General features: G+C 38.1%; 1 protein-coding gene across 1 annotated transcript; it reads left to right on the top strand.

Moving 5' to 3' along the window:
* The first annotated feature begins 5,322 nt into the window (after positions 1–5,322).
* LOC131597010 (uncharacterized) lies at positions 5,323–7,557 on the top strand. The gene is made up of 3 exons (XM_058869732.1): positions 5,323–6,210; positions 6,337–6,973; positions 7,091–7,557. The coding sequence occupies exons 1-3, from the start codon at positions 5,323–5,325 to the stop codon at positions 7,555–7,557; spliced, it is 1,992 nt and encodes a 663-aa protein (XP_058725715.1).
* Positions 7,558–14,362: the final 6,805 nt, after the last annotated feature.

The following is a 14,362-nucleotide window of genomic DNA, read 5'->3' as shown; positions in this document are numbered from 1 at the left end:
TTTTGTATGAGAGTGCATGGTGATGCATGGTAGACAATGCTATAGAGGATATTTATTTCAACCACTCAATGAACAAGAGTGTGTATATATTTGCATGGTTCTTAATCGAGTAAAATGCTGCAGCTAATTTTTGTGAACTTTGTCATGAACAAATGCTTGGAGCGATGACTTTGTGCGTACCTAGCTTCATCTCTAAGCCACCGTTTAACTCCATTTTGAAATCATTGTGAAGAAGAGATGGGATGGAACAGATTCTATGTTGAAATGATTGACAAATAATGCTTGGAGTTCTCTCAAAATGGCTTGGAACATGGAGATGCACCACTGAATTGGTGCCTGCGCGCGGGTAGCAAAATTTGGCCCAATGCCTTCTCAACCACCAACTTTTAAGGGTGCGACTTTGGAGCTTTCTAACTTGACCCACAAACCACCAATTTCCATTATTTTTTGATTATTAGAAATAGGACCTGGAGTTTAATAGATTTGTGTTGGTATTTATTCAAAACAATACTTGTAGTTGTCTAAAACGGGCTTTAGATATGGCACTCCACCTGTTTGATCAAATGCCTCCGTTGCCCAGAAATTCTGGCCCGTGCCCATGTCTACTTGTAACCTTGCGAAGACCCTGACTTTGGTAACTTGTATCTGGCTCCAAACACAACCAAATTCCATTATTTTTGTCTTGTTGGATATAGGGCATATAGAAGAAGAGATTGATGCCAAGTTTGAACCTGATGAATGTTTGTGCTTCTCTAGAATCAGTCTCAAAGTCAGCACACCACGTGTTTGTGAAAATGCCGCCTGCTCGTCCAGAATTTGTCTTGCAACTTGACTTGTGTTCCCATGAAAATGTTCAACTTCAAACTTCCATAACTTTTTATCCAAGCATCCTTCGAAAATAATTCCAATTACAAACTTGTAGTATCCTATGAGATGAACAATTTTAGTGCTAAGCTTGTCTTAAAATAATCCCTAGAACCACGTGCAAAATGAACCTGAAGTCTGCTGCCCAGCTATTTTCAAATCTTCCTTAATTTCTCTAAGTATAAAAACTTTCTTTTTATGGCAATTCCAATTCCAACTAACTTTCCACTTTGGGCAAACTTGGCTATTTCCTGATTTTATTTTATTTTGTTGACTTTTCTTGACCAATTTTCAACCACAAGTTCATATTTGACAGTTGACCTTGACTTTGACCAAAAAGACAACATTTCCTGATTTTTCTGATTCCAGATGAATTTCCCGATTAATCCGTTTCCGATCTAATTCTCAATCAATTTTAAACCAAAGAAACTTCGATGAATGATATTTCTCCAACGTAACCATATTTCCTACTCAACAATCATCTCCTGATTATATGTTGACCAAAAAGTTGACAGGGTTGACTTTGGTTAAAACCATAACATGGAAATCCCGATGAACTTGAGGATTGTATCTTTTAACCAGAGCTCTGACTTGGAGAGGATGAAACCCTGATTTCAGGAGAATGCCATTGGAGATGATGCCTGAGACCTTAGATATGATTTTTCTTAATCAGGGATTTCTTCAGCCTCAGCTTCCATTTTTTGTCAATTTCCTTGAACAGTAACTATGATATGGATGAATGTATTAGATGAATGACCTACATGAGGTATGCACATGAATGTGATATGAAAACCAATTGGGTATAAATAAATGGGCAAATTTTGGGGTGCAACAATTGGTAAGTTGGCACAGCAAGAAACAAGTATCAGTCGCGTTATCTACAGGCGAAGCAGAATACGTAGCTGCCGGAAGTTGTTGTGCGCATATATTATGGCTCAAACAACAACTTATTGATTTTGGTATCAAACTTGACCGCATACCAATCATGTGTGACAACACAAGCGCCATCAACTTAAGCAAAAATCCTGTTCTACACTCACGAACCAAGCATATAGAAATAAGGCACCACTTCTTAAGAGACCATGTAGAAAAAGGAGAAGTCGTGTTTGAACATGTTGAGAGCAAGAAACAATTAGCGGACATCTTCACGAAACCTCTTGCAACCGAACCCTTCTTCAACATTCACAGAGAATTAGGGATATTGGATATCTCTAATTTGAGCTAAATATGGTTATGGCTATCTATTTATATTCATGTCTATCTATCTTTTACATTATTGATGCTAACATCTTTCTCTAGTGTGAAGGTAGTACGCAACCTGTCAAGGATCGTACTACATTGATCGAGGGAACATCCTAGTACTTGTATCATGATGACAAAATATCTGAAGATCGAGAAAGCGGTAACATGTTTGTTGTTCACTTCCAAAAATATTATTGATTCTGTAATATGTAATCAATTAACATGCTTATAATGACATCCTATGTGCTTATCATTACTTCTCAATTACCTATAGATTGTTCATCATGAGCATATTCTCCAACACATAGTTGTGTCCAGTTGAAGATTCACAACAATCAACATTGCATCTGGTATTTTAAGCATGTACATTCATATTTTTGTGTATTTGTTACAATTCATTCATTTTGAGTCCACCTAAATCGCATATACGTCGACCTATTGAAGTTTTTTTTTAAAAAGAAGAAAACAATTGTCAGTTACGTCGACCTACCCAACCTCTAGGTTGACCTATTCAGATGTCAATTGAAAGATGAAGCCACTGCTTCTTTTAGGTCGACGCAACCACTCTTTAGGTCGACGCATCGGGACCAAAATTCCCAAAATTGGGCTTTTAGGTCGACCCAGCCCATGTCTTTTTCTCTCCATTCATTCATATCATATCATTCTCTCCCTCAACAACAACATATCTACAGCAACCCTAATCTCTCCTGTCATCACATGTTTTCACAACAAAATCAATCATCGACGATAAACCATGGTGTCATGACATAAAAAACTTTATTCAAAGGCAAGGGTACCCTCTTGGGGCATTAAAGAAAGATAGAAAAACTTTGAGAAAGTTAACTGGCAGATTCTTCCTGAATGAAGATGTTCTGTACAAGAGAAATTTTGACATGGTCCTGCTCAGATGAGTTGACAAAAACAAAGCAGAAACACTCATGAGAGAAATACACGAAGGTTATTTTGGTACTCACACCAAAGGACACACCGTGACAAGTAAAATACTGAGAAAAGGATATTATTGGCTGACGATGAAGTCAGATTGCTACCAGTATGCAAAGAGGTGTCATAAATGTCAGATCTACGCCGGTAGAATTCACGTGCCACCATCTCTTCTCAACATACTCTCTTCCCCTTGGCCTTTCTCCATGTGGGGTGATCGGTCACCAATTTTACTTACTTTCCATCGATTATTTGGTAAGAAATTGCTCATTCCGGTAACATCATGGTTTAGTTTTCAATCGCTTTATTTAATTTTCTTCACATTTTGCAAATGAGTTCTTGTTTATTTTTATTGCTAATTAGATGCTTTTAAGACTTGTTTTGGTAGTGTTTATTGATTTCAGGAAATAGGAAAGTTTCTAAAAGAATTAGAACAAGAGCGGAAGAAAACGTGGACAGCCAGTGTCGTTTGACGCAGCCAGTGTCGTTTGACGTGGCCAGTGTCATTTGACGCGGCCAGTGTCATTTGACATGGGCAGGAGCTAAAGAAGAATGGCATGGGCAGAAGCTGACACGGGCAGCCAGTGTCATTTGACACGGCCAGAAGCTGAAGAAGAGTACATGGGCAGAAGCTGACACGGGCAGCCAGTGTCATTTGACACGGCCAGTGTCATTTGACACGGCCAGAAGCTGAAGAAGAGTACATGGGCAGAAGCTGACACGGGCAGCCCGTGTCATTTGACACGGCCGTGTCAGCGTGGACGTGAGTCATTGGAGTTTTTTGCTGATTTTTCACTTTGGACTCATTAAGGGCAATTTTGTCATTCTGCACCAGATGGAAACATCGTATGACTACTTAAACCTATTTTTCATGGGAAGAGGGCATCTTTTTGCAATTGAATTTTGATTTTTCACGTACAATTTGGGAGAAGAGGAGATACATGCAATTGTTGGGAAAACGGAGATCTCTCAACCGCGGAAGCTATTGAAGATCAAAGTCATCCTAATTCTATTGTAATGATTTTCTCTTTCACTATGTTTGTTTTTAATTTCATGAACATGAGAGGCTAAACCCCCCAATGCTAGGGGGGTGTCTCTGATTTTCCTATTGTAATGACAATTTGCTTATTTTATTAGTAATTTCATAACTTTTTCATTACCATCTTTTTATATATTGTTCTTAATGCAAACCATTATTGGAAAATAAGGTTTTGATTTATGGTTAATGTTAGGTTGGAAAACCAAGGTTAATGCTTTTGTATAAAAATATAAATCTGTATAGTCAAGGAATTGAGATATAGATTTGTAACCGTAAGTTTTCTGTTGAAACAAAGAGATTAGTATTCTTATTATACCACGAAGGAATTTGGGTATAAAAGAAATATTAAATGATTTTCTTTAAAGGAATTTTGGAAAGTCTCACTCAAAATCTGGTGATGATATGAATTAGTGATGATCTGGCTGATTTTAAGAGTATTGTTATTATAAGGAATTTCACACACAATCCCCTAGCATTACTTTCTTATTTGTCTAATACAAGTTTATTTAGTTGTTATTTTTTAATTCATATATTATAATTTTGCAAACAACATTGAAACAAACCAAGGAGTTTTTGTTCAATTGAATTTGTTAAAACACTTAAGTTTCTGCGCAGTCCTCAAGAGATCGACACTGGGGATAACCCCAATTATTACTACATCGAGAAAATAGTGCACTTGCTATAATTTTCCGATCAAGTTTTTGGCGCCGTTGCCGGGGACTGCCAAAATACAAGTGATTAATTATTCAATTGAAATTTTGTTGCTCTGCAACCAAAATTTTATTTTCTGCATTCCTATTTGTTGAAGTTTTGTTCCCAACTAACTATCGTCTAATCTTTTTATGCGAGGTAAGACCTCAGCTGAATTTCTTTTTGACGCAGAACCTGAAAGATCATTGCGAGCAAGACTCCGGAAGATTAGACAAGAAAGACTAGCGGCAAACGAAGAAATACCCATAGTTTCGGAATCTGAAAACGAAGAGACACAATCTATTCCTTTTGAGCAGTCAGATTCAGAATCTGAAACTATGGCGGCTGACCCACCTCCCGTTGAAAGACTTTTAGGTGATTATGGAGGAGCGAATGCACCACTTGGCCGGATGACAATAGTTAATCAACCGGTCAACGTCGACCACTTTCAGTTGCATCCTTCAACTATCCGACAACTCGAAAGAAGACCTTTCTCTGGAAAAATCAATGAAGATGCAAATAAGCATCTACAGAGATTTCTGACCATGACTACGTCCCTAAAAATTGAGGGGCATTCTGAAAAAGCCAAAAAGTTAGTGATGTTTCCATTTACACTATCAGAGGATGCTGAAGAGTGGTTCTACTCTTTACCTGCTGGGAGCATTACTACTTGGCAGCAAATGGAGACTACTTTCCTCAACGAGTATTTTCCCGCTTCTGTGTACATCCGCAAGAGGTACGGCATAGTTAATTTTAAACAGAAGGAAGGGGAGTCACTTGGGGACGCTTATAAAAGGTACAAAAGATTGTTGGTTGCGTGTCCTACACACAATATGGATGCAACTGAACAAATGCAAAATTTCGTGAATGGCCTAAGAATTAAGACTAAGCAACTCATCGACACAGCTGCTGGTGGCTCAACAAATTTTACAACAGCCACTGGTATTAAGAAGATTATAGAAGCCATTGCTGCAAATGAACACTTGGAGTTATATGACCGTAGTGTGAGCCAACCAGAAGGAATCATCGATCTGAAGTTGGCAAATCAAGTGGTTAAGATGGAGGATCAAATTACAGCTGAAGTAGAAAGAAGACTAAAGAAGATAGCCCTGGATACTCAAACGGTAGCACAGGTTCAACCTGTTCAACCGATTCAAGCAGTGAATTGTGAAATTTGTGGGGGACCTCATTTTGCTATACATTGTGTTGCAACCGCACAACAAGTAGAAGAGATCAATTTTCTGAAGCAAAATAATCCTTACTCAAATACTTACAATCCGGGATGGAAAAATCACCCGAATTTTTCTTGGAAAGATCAACAAGGGAATGACCAAAAGCAAGGGATCGTACCATACCAACCTCAGCAACAACAGTATCGGCCACCACAGCAGCAACCATATCAACAACCTCCACAACAACAATTCCAACAACAGGTACCCAGAAAAGCAGATTGGGAACTTGCCATTGAAAAGATGGCCGCTCAAAGCTCCCAATTCCAAGAAGAAACAAGGAGTAATTTTCGAAACACGGGTGCATCCATCAAAAATCTTGAGGTTCAGATGAGTCAGATAGCACAACAACTCGCCAATGCTCAACCACAAGGTGCCTTACCAAGTGCAACTGTTACAAACCCAAGGGAGCATCAGAATGTGAATGTCATCTCAACAAGAAGTCAGAGGAGATCAAAACCAGAAGAAAAAAATGAAATCGAGTATGATGATATCATCGAAGTAGATATTGAAGTGCATGAAAATAAGAAAGTGCCAGAGGAGGTGATACAACCTGTGAAGCCAACTGAAGAGAGAAGGAAAAAAGAGCCGACACCATTGATTAAGTTGCCGTATCCTTCTCGAGTAGCAAAGAAGGACCAAAAAGAGAAAGACTTGGAGAAGTTTGCCACATACTTCAAAAAGTTAGAGATCAATATTCCATTCTTTGATGCACTCGAGAAGATGCCAATGTACAGGAAATTCATGAAGGAAGTGATATCTAAAAAGAAACCAACAAGGGGTGAAGGGGTAGTTAAGAAGGAGAAATGTTGTGCAATCTCACCAGAGAAGAGAATACCAATCAAGCAGAAAGATCCTGGATCAGTTGCAATACCATGCACGATAAAAAACAGAACTTTCATGAAGGTTCTAATTGATTCGGGTGCTAGTGTGAGCTTAATGCCATTATCTATCTTCAAAAAGCTCGGTATTGAAAAGGTGAATGAAAGAGGAACAGAGTTGAAATTTGCAGATCACACCATGAAGAGGTCATATGGGGTGGCAGAAGATGTATTGGTAGAAATTGACAAATTTGTTTTTCCAGTTGATTTTGAAATAATGGATATCCCTGAAGATGAAGAGACCCCTATTATTCTGGGTCGACCTTTCTTGCGCACTAGTCGGTGCAATTTCGATATTGAAAAAGGTACTCTGACTTTGAAATCTTTTGATGAAGAAATAACTCTGAAAGTGTTAGACACCAAGAAGCAAGGTGAAAGTGGAGATAATCAATCTTCAGTTGGAATGATCCACATAGTAGGCAAAAGCAAAAGATCGGAACCAACCCCAAAAAGGGTCTCAAGCATAATCTCTCAGGTGGCAACATCTCATATAAAAACTCCAAAGTCCAATAAAGAAATCAAGGAAAGAAAGAAAAGGGAACATCAAGACAAGGAGATGGAAGTTGAAAGTGACTTGAGGCAAAAAGTGGTCCATCCTTTAAATCTAGATGAGTTCTGGGTTGCGGAAAGGACAAGCAACATGGTGTGGAAGAGGAAGTATCCCCCATAATAGAAGGGAATGGACCGTCTAGCCATGCGACGTTAAACGAAGCGCTTTGTGGAAGGCAACCCACAGTTTTCATAATGCAGTTTACTTTTTGTTTTGTTGTCAGAAAATAAAAAAGTGGGTCTCTCTGGTGAAAGCTTGGAAGCGGCAGCCGGAGTCGCAATACCCTCTGTGAGTTCACCCTTGCTATCTCGAATTTAAACATTGAGGTCAATGTTTGGTTCAAGTGTGGGGGGGGGGGGGGGGGGGGGTTTATTGCATTCAGTTTTTAGATTCGGTTATTTGTGTTTGTTCCTAGTATTTCTATGCTATTATGTCTACCATGTGTTACAGATTGATGTGATTTACCGAATGGTTGATGGAGTGGTAGTAAAAGGATGAAAGATCCAACCCAAGCTTGCACCTTAGGCATCCCTGGAAGTTGATACAACCAAAAATTATTGTGGGACGCAACTTAACAACACCGGACTGAGATTGAAAGTTGGCATACACGAACCGAAAAAGAAGCAACATCACACAAGAAATACTATGGATCTTGTAAGCTATGCCCAACAATGCGAGAGCTCAAAAAAGCCAAATATGCATCATCATGAGAGAATAGTCAGGTATGACTTTACCACTTTGAATTTGCGTATGTTCTACTCATATGACACTACACATTGACACACACTGAGGCACGTTGTTTGTGTTAACATTGAGCCTTTCCAGCCACCCTGTATTATGTTTATCCTTTGCAAACCCCTTTGAGCCTGTATCCTTTGTTTGTGTTAACCACATCTATTAACCCTTGGCCAAAAAGAAAAAAAAATATATATCTTTAAATTCAATTTCTTTTCCTACCCTGCTCAGCATAAGTGTTTGATGTTGTTGTTAAATCAGTGCAAAATCATAAGTTTGGGGTAGTACGCCTAAAAGAAAGGCGAGTGCAAAAAAAAATATATGTGTTGGAAAAAAAAGAGAAGAAAAAGTGTTGAGACATCAAAATGCATATGAAAAAAAAGAGAGAGGAATTGGAATTAGCACCCGCCAAAGCATACGCTCAAAGCAACAATTGAGTGAAGAAAAAGAGTAGAAATGGTGTGATTGAATCCCATGATGCTAAACGAAGCACTAAAACAAGAACAACAACACGAATGTTGAGACTACACCCCTTGCATATCCTATTCCTTGTTTATCCCACCTGTCCTAAGCCCCGTTTCAACCCAAAGACCTCAAAAAGTGTGTGCAAAGTGTTTGTGTATGAAAGTAGAATGTATTCGAATTTAAAAGTTGGTATTGCATATTATGAACTTGTGAGTGAATTTTTATTCTGAACCCCGAGAGAATTGGTGAGATGTGTGATAAAGCTTACAGGTGAAGTGGTAATTTGATGTGATAGTAAAGTGGGCGATTCGGGTTGTGAAATCGACAAGATTGACCGGAATGGTGAAAGTTGAGTTGCGAAAAGCACGGTTGTATTGTGGTAAGCTTAATTCAGGGGTGACCTCAGTTTTGTCTATTCATGCATTGCGTGAGGACAAGCAATGAGATAAGTTTGGGGTTGTGATCGGTCACCAATTTTACTTACTTTCCATCGATTATTTGGTAAGAAATCGCTCATTCCGGTAACATCATGGTTTAGTTTTCAATCGCTTTATTTAATTTTCTTCACATTTTGCAAATGAGTTCTTGTTTATTTTTATTGCTAATTAGATGCTTTTAAGACTTGTTTTGGTAGTGTTGTCATACCCCAAATTTGTCCTACCCTTTAATTTCTAACTGGCTTTAGCTTCGCATTTCATCTACATACCTCCACTAGGTCATTTAACACATCATGCATCATTAATAAATAAATCTGGTATTGGGATCAAGGATCTTGAAGAATTAAGGTTCCTATATTGCTTTGAGGCTCTCGCATTCATTCAAAGGATACAGAGGTACTATCTCTCAAGATGTACCAAGTTCGAAGGATTAAGGTCTATATTCCTGTGGGTATCAAGAGATTAGAGTTACTTGCGCTTGGTGTCTGAGATTGTTGTTTCATTTTGAGTTCACTGGATTTCGTGTTAAGGCATTCCCCTATGCTCAATTAGTATCTTCAAGGATTCCTTTAAAGCATTATTGTTATGGGAGGATCGAATTACAAGTGCAACAACATAGAAGAGTGAACCAAGCTTTCTTAAGATGCAAGGTATCGGTCGAAGGCTAGCAAAAAGAGGAGAAATGCTTTGCGTATTGAAAATGGATCATCGAGGTCACAAGAGTTACAAGAGCATCAACACCTTTTCAAGTTTCATTCAACATCATTATTCATTACAAACTTACATAAAAAATTCAATATCCATTACAAAAACATTCAAAAATCCCCATTCATTTTAAGAGTCCAATCCAGCCCAGGATATAAAACAAAAATTCCAACTCTACAAAAAGGAACAAACACTGCTGAACATTAAACCATACAGTGCACATTATCATTACAACTTCAAGCATTCCCATTACATCAAACTCCTAAATTCTAAAATTTATAAACCTATGTTCTTCTCTGATCCTAAAACTTCATGTTGACCTTCTTCCAATCTTTGCCAATGCATTGCGCACGAATTGCTTCCATGAACTTACGGCCAGCCTTGAGATAGCATTATAAGCCCCTGCATAAACCAAAACAGACCCTATTAACATTCATTAACATGACTAATCATTCACCAATCCATATCTAACAATTCACATTCATACAATCCTCACATATCATTACCACACTCATACCAATTCAAAACCTAAAAATTACATGAGCAGAATTACATTCAGAATTATTCAGCCACGTCATTCGAAATCAGTCCAAAAAACAACATTCTGCAGCGGCCTAACCGAATGCAAAGACAAAAGAAAACTCACTTTCACATAGATGTTCATATTCTAACTCCTAACCTATTTACCTTATACCAATTCAAAAAACTGCACCATTAAATCAAATACCAAACAGCAGCCATGTACTTCACGAAATAATGCAGTCCACACCAGTTTCAAACCTTGTCCATCCATGATTCCAATCAATTCAGCTCCCTTTGCTATGCCAAAACAGAAGAGGAAAAACCAGAGCAAATTCAAACCAAATAACCTGCATGTCACACAAAAATACCACATTCAAATTCCAGCCATACTATCACATAAACTCCCACTTCCCAATCCCCAAATTGTCTATCAATTACTAACTAACAGCATTGTTTACATAACCTCTTAACTAACTGTCAACTCAATTTCAATCAACCCCTAACTGTCTATAACTAAACCTAGCATTCCAGTTAACTAACTACTAATAGTTTTACTTTACTGATAAACTAACATTTCAGTTTTTAGTCTCCTAACTTTCTGCAATTCCTAAGCACCCCAGTTCAGTTCAGAATTTTCAAACAAAAACTTACAATTTGCTATCAAACCAATTCACCCAAATAACAATAACCAAGTCAGGAAACTTCAAACCACCTCTTAACAAACTCCAACAGAAAAAGAACAAATTTCATAACAGAAAACTAACTCCTAACCACCAACTAACTATTCCTAACAGCATAACAGAATGCAACCGATTCCTAACAGAATTATTCAGAATCAGTAACAGAAAAGTAGGAGGAGGATTCAACAGAGAAAATCAGAACTTGACTAACCTCTTATCTATATAACAAGGTTCCCTCCAATTGATAAACTTCTTCATTCTCTCTGAATCTTCACTCTCTCAAAAAAATCCATAATCTTCATCTTCATCTTTCGCTCTCCCCAATCATCATCTTCATACTCTTCATCTGGATCACTCATTCATCAACTCATATAAATCTTCATACTTCCTCTTTAACCTTCGTCTCTCTATCTTCACGGTTCATCATCATCTCCAATTCTCTCGATTAGCTCAACAAAGAATCACCATCAATCTTCACCTTCACAGTTCAACCTTCAAAACAAAAAAGGATCATAACAGAATGGAAAGAGAGGGAGAGATCGAGTATCGAATTTGAAGATTTCAAAGCTCACCAGTAACGAACTCTTCAATCACCATGGATCTTCATCTTTCATTCATCAGTTGTATTCGATAGCTTCATCATCGTGCTTCATTGCCGCAGCATTGCAATACATTCAACACGCAACGATTCCATTTTTATTCGCTCCTTAATGCACTTCGCGACGCATCCGTCATCACCACTACCTTCGTTCATCAACGACCATCCTCATCTTCATCAAATCTGCGATTAACAACAACCACATCAACTCCATTCATCATTTCATCGCAACAGCATCTTCACCTTCAGCAACAACTCTACATCGGATCTTTCATCAATGTTCATCACCACACGCATCAACAACAACAAAAACACAGAGAATCGGAGAAGATGAAAGAGATCGAGCGAGAGATTCGTAAGAATTCGCGGTGACAAAAGAAAGGGAAGAAGATTGAACAAGGCAACGTGGAGTCTTAAAACATTTCACGAATTTTGCTTTCATCTTCAATCGGAACGCAAATGAGAGGAGAACCGAGCAAAAGATTGAATCGAAGAGTGTGAGCAAATTGAAACAAGAGACCGCGATCGTGCACGTTGACGGAGAGAGGAGTAGTCCAAAAGTTTCGTCAGAGAAGAAGGTTGAGAGGCTCGACGGAGAAGACGTGTCTTCCGGCGCCGTTTGTTCGTGAGGAGGGGAAGAGGAACTGAGTCCAGAGTTCAATCGTCACATTCGGTAACCCTAGGCCCTCTCTTTACTATTAATTTTATTTAATTAGAATTAAATCTGAATATTAGCCATAATTGGGGATTAAGTGAGTCATAAAATGCCTGATTATCCAATTTGAATTGGGAATTAACGTAGTATTAGTGGAGTATTGATTTTTGATGAAAATTTGATTAAAGATTGTGATAGAAAAAAGACACTTGGGCCATGAACGAAATTACTGCTTTCTCACCCCCATAGAGGCCCATGCACCACCATTTTTGGACATAAGATAAATTGTAACAAAAAACAACCTTGGGCCTAACTCCAAATCTGCAGCGCCCACTTCCTTACTGACTACACCATCCAATTCAGTCTTCACCCCCTGACTCCATTAAAATTTGTAGATTTAGGTTCATTTTCACAATAGTCTTTTTATTACTTTTAGTTGATAAAAACATGATAAAACCTTTAATATTTTGTTAGATTTTTAGGTGATCATTAACATTAGAAAACTCATAAAAATAGTAGAATTTTTAGGTTGATTTTGACATTAATCTTTTGACTTCTCCTTCATAAAAACAATAAAAATATTAGTTTTAGGCTTATTGTTTTAGCCTCTTCTTTTGCTTGATTTAGAGTTCATTTCTCTTTCATAAAAATCAATAAAAATAGTAGTATTTTTTAGTTTCATTTTTGTACTAATGCTTGAATCATTTTGGTACTATTTCCATGTTCGTTTTGTATAATCGTTGTGTGACTTTGTTGCCTAGTCTTTGGCCATATTTTTGGCCTATTTTAGAATCTATCTCATGTTAACATTAGGATTTAGACTTGTATAGACAACTTAGACTAGAATTTAGAAATAGTTCCCTTTTGCATTCTTTTTCTTTTCAACTCTTTAAAACATTAATAAAAGGAAGATACGAATCACAATAAGAAAGTGATAGAGAAATGAGTGGGATTCATTCCCTAATCTATTTCTCAATCGCTTAGTGGCATAGAAACGAGTGGGATTCATTCCCTAATCTGTTTCTCGGTCACTACTTAATGGGAGAGAAACGGGTGGGATTCATTCCCTAATCTGTTTCTCAAACATTAACTAATGGGAGAGAAATGAGTGAGATTCATTCTCTAATCTGTTCCTCAAACATTACATAATGGGATGGAAGTGAGTGGGATTCATTCCCTAATCTGCTTCTCGATCATTATACATTTTATGTGATTCAAATCGTGAAGTAAATTCCCTTAAAAAAATACACAACCAAAAACACTTAAAACACCTAACAATGGTTCAGACTAAAGCAAAGTAGAGAAAGTGGTGAGTGGCCCGGTATTGGGAACTGTTCACCACTCATCTATCCTAAAAGACACAAACCAATCATTTCTTTTTCTTTTGCCTCGTTGGCACCTAAGGGCAATGTCATTTCCGCTTGTACGCATCCTAGGTCGATCCCTTATGCAAAAGCGCGAACGTTGACTCCGCCCACTAAAAAACACAAAAACAAACAGAAAATCTTTAGCCGAGCTACGGTAACTCTGATTCCTGAAAAGGATACGTAGGCAGCGGGGTAGGGCCCGTGCGAGTACAATTCTTATTTTCCCTACATTTTGCATTCATCTCGCATTTAGACATAGACATAGTTACACACCCTTTAGATAGCAACAAATATAGGTGGATACCATCGAGTACGATGGGCGCGAGGGGTGCTAGCACCTTCCCCTTGCGTAACCGACTCCCGTACCTTGATTCTCTGGTCGCAAGACCCTGTTCCTTCCTTTGTTAGGTTATCTGATATTCCTTTCCCTTGTGGGATAAATATATTGGTGGCGACTCTGTTCATTTTTCGCGAGCGTGCGACAGCTGGCGACTCTGCTGGGGATGTTGCTAGACCTGTTGCTGGTCCATCCTTAGTGAGTCGATCCTAGCCTGCGTTTGTTTGTTTATTTACTGGGTGTTTATTTGTTTTTATGTCTATACCTTGTATATATGTTTGCATGTTTACTTTTCTGCTTGCATATCATGTTTATTTCTGTTTGCACATCATGCATATGGATTATATTCTGTGTTCCTTGGGGTCTTCTGTTCTGTTTTGCAGGTTGGGTGGGATGTTTTATGAGGTAAAAGGCCCAATACCCA

This window comes from Vicia villosa, linkage group LG4 (assembly GCF_029867415.1).
Source record: "Vicia villosa cultivar HV-30 ecotype Madison, WI linkage group LG4, Vvil1.0, whole genome shotgun sequence".
Classification (NCBI taxonomy): Eukaryota; Viridiplantae; Streptophyta; class Magnoliopsida; order Fabales; family Fabaceae; genus Vicia; species Vicia villosa.
The sequence above is the reverse complement of the archived record's forward strand: the minus strand, read 5'-3'. Positions and strand labels throughout refer to the sequence as shown.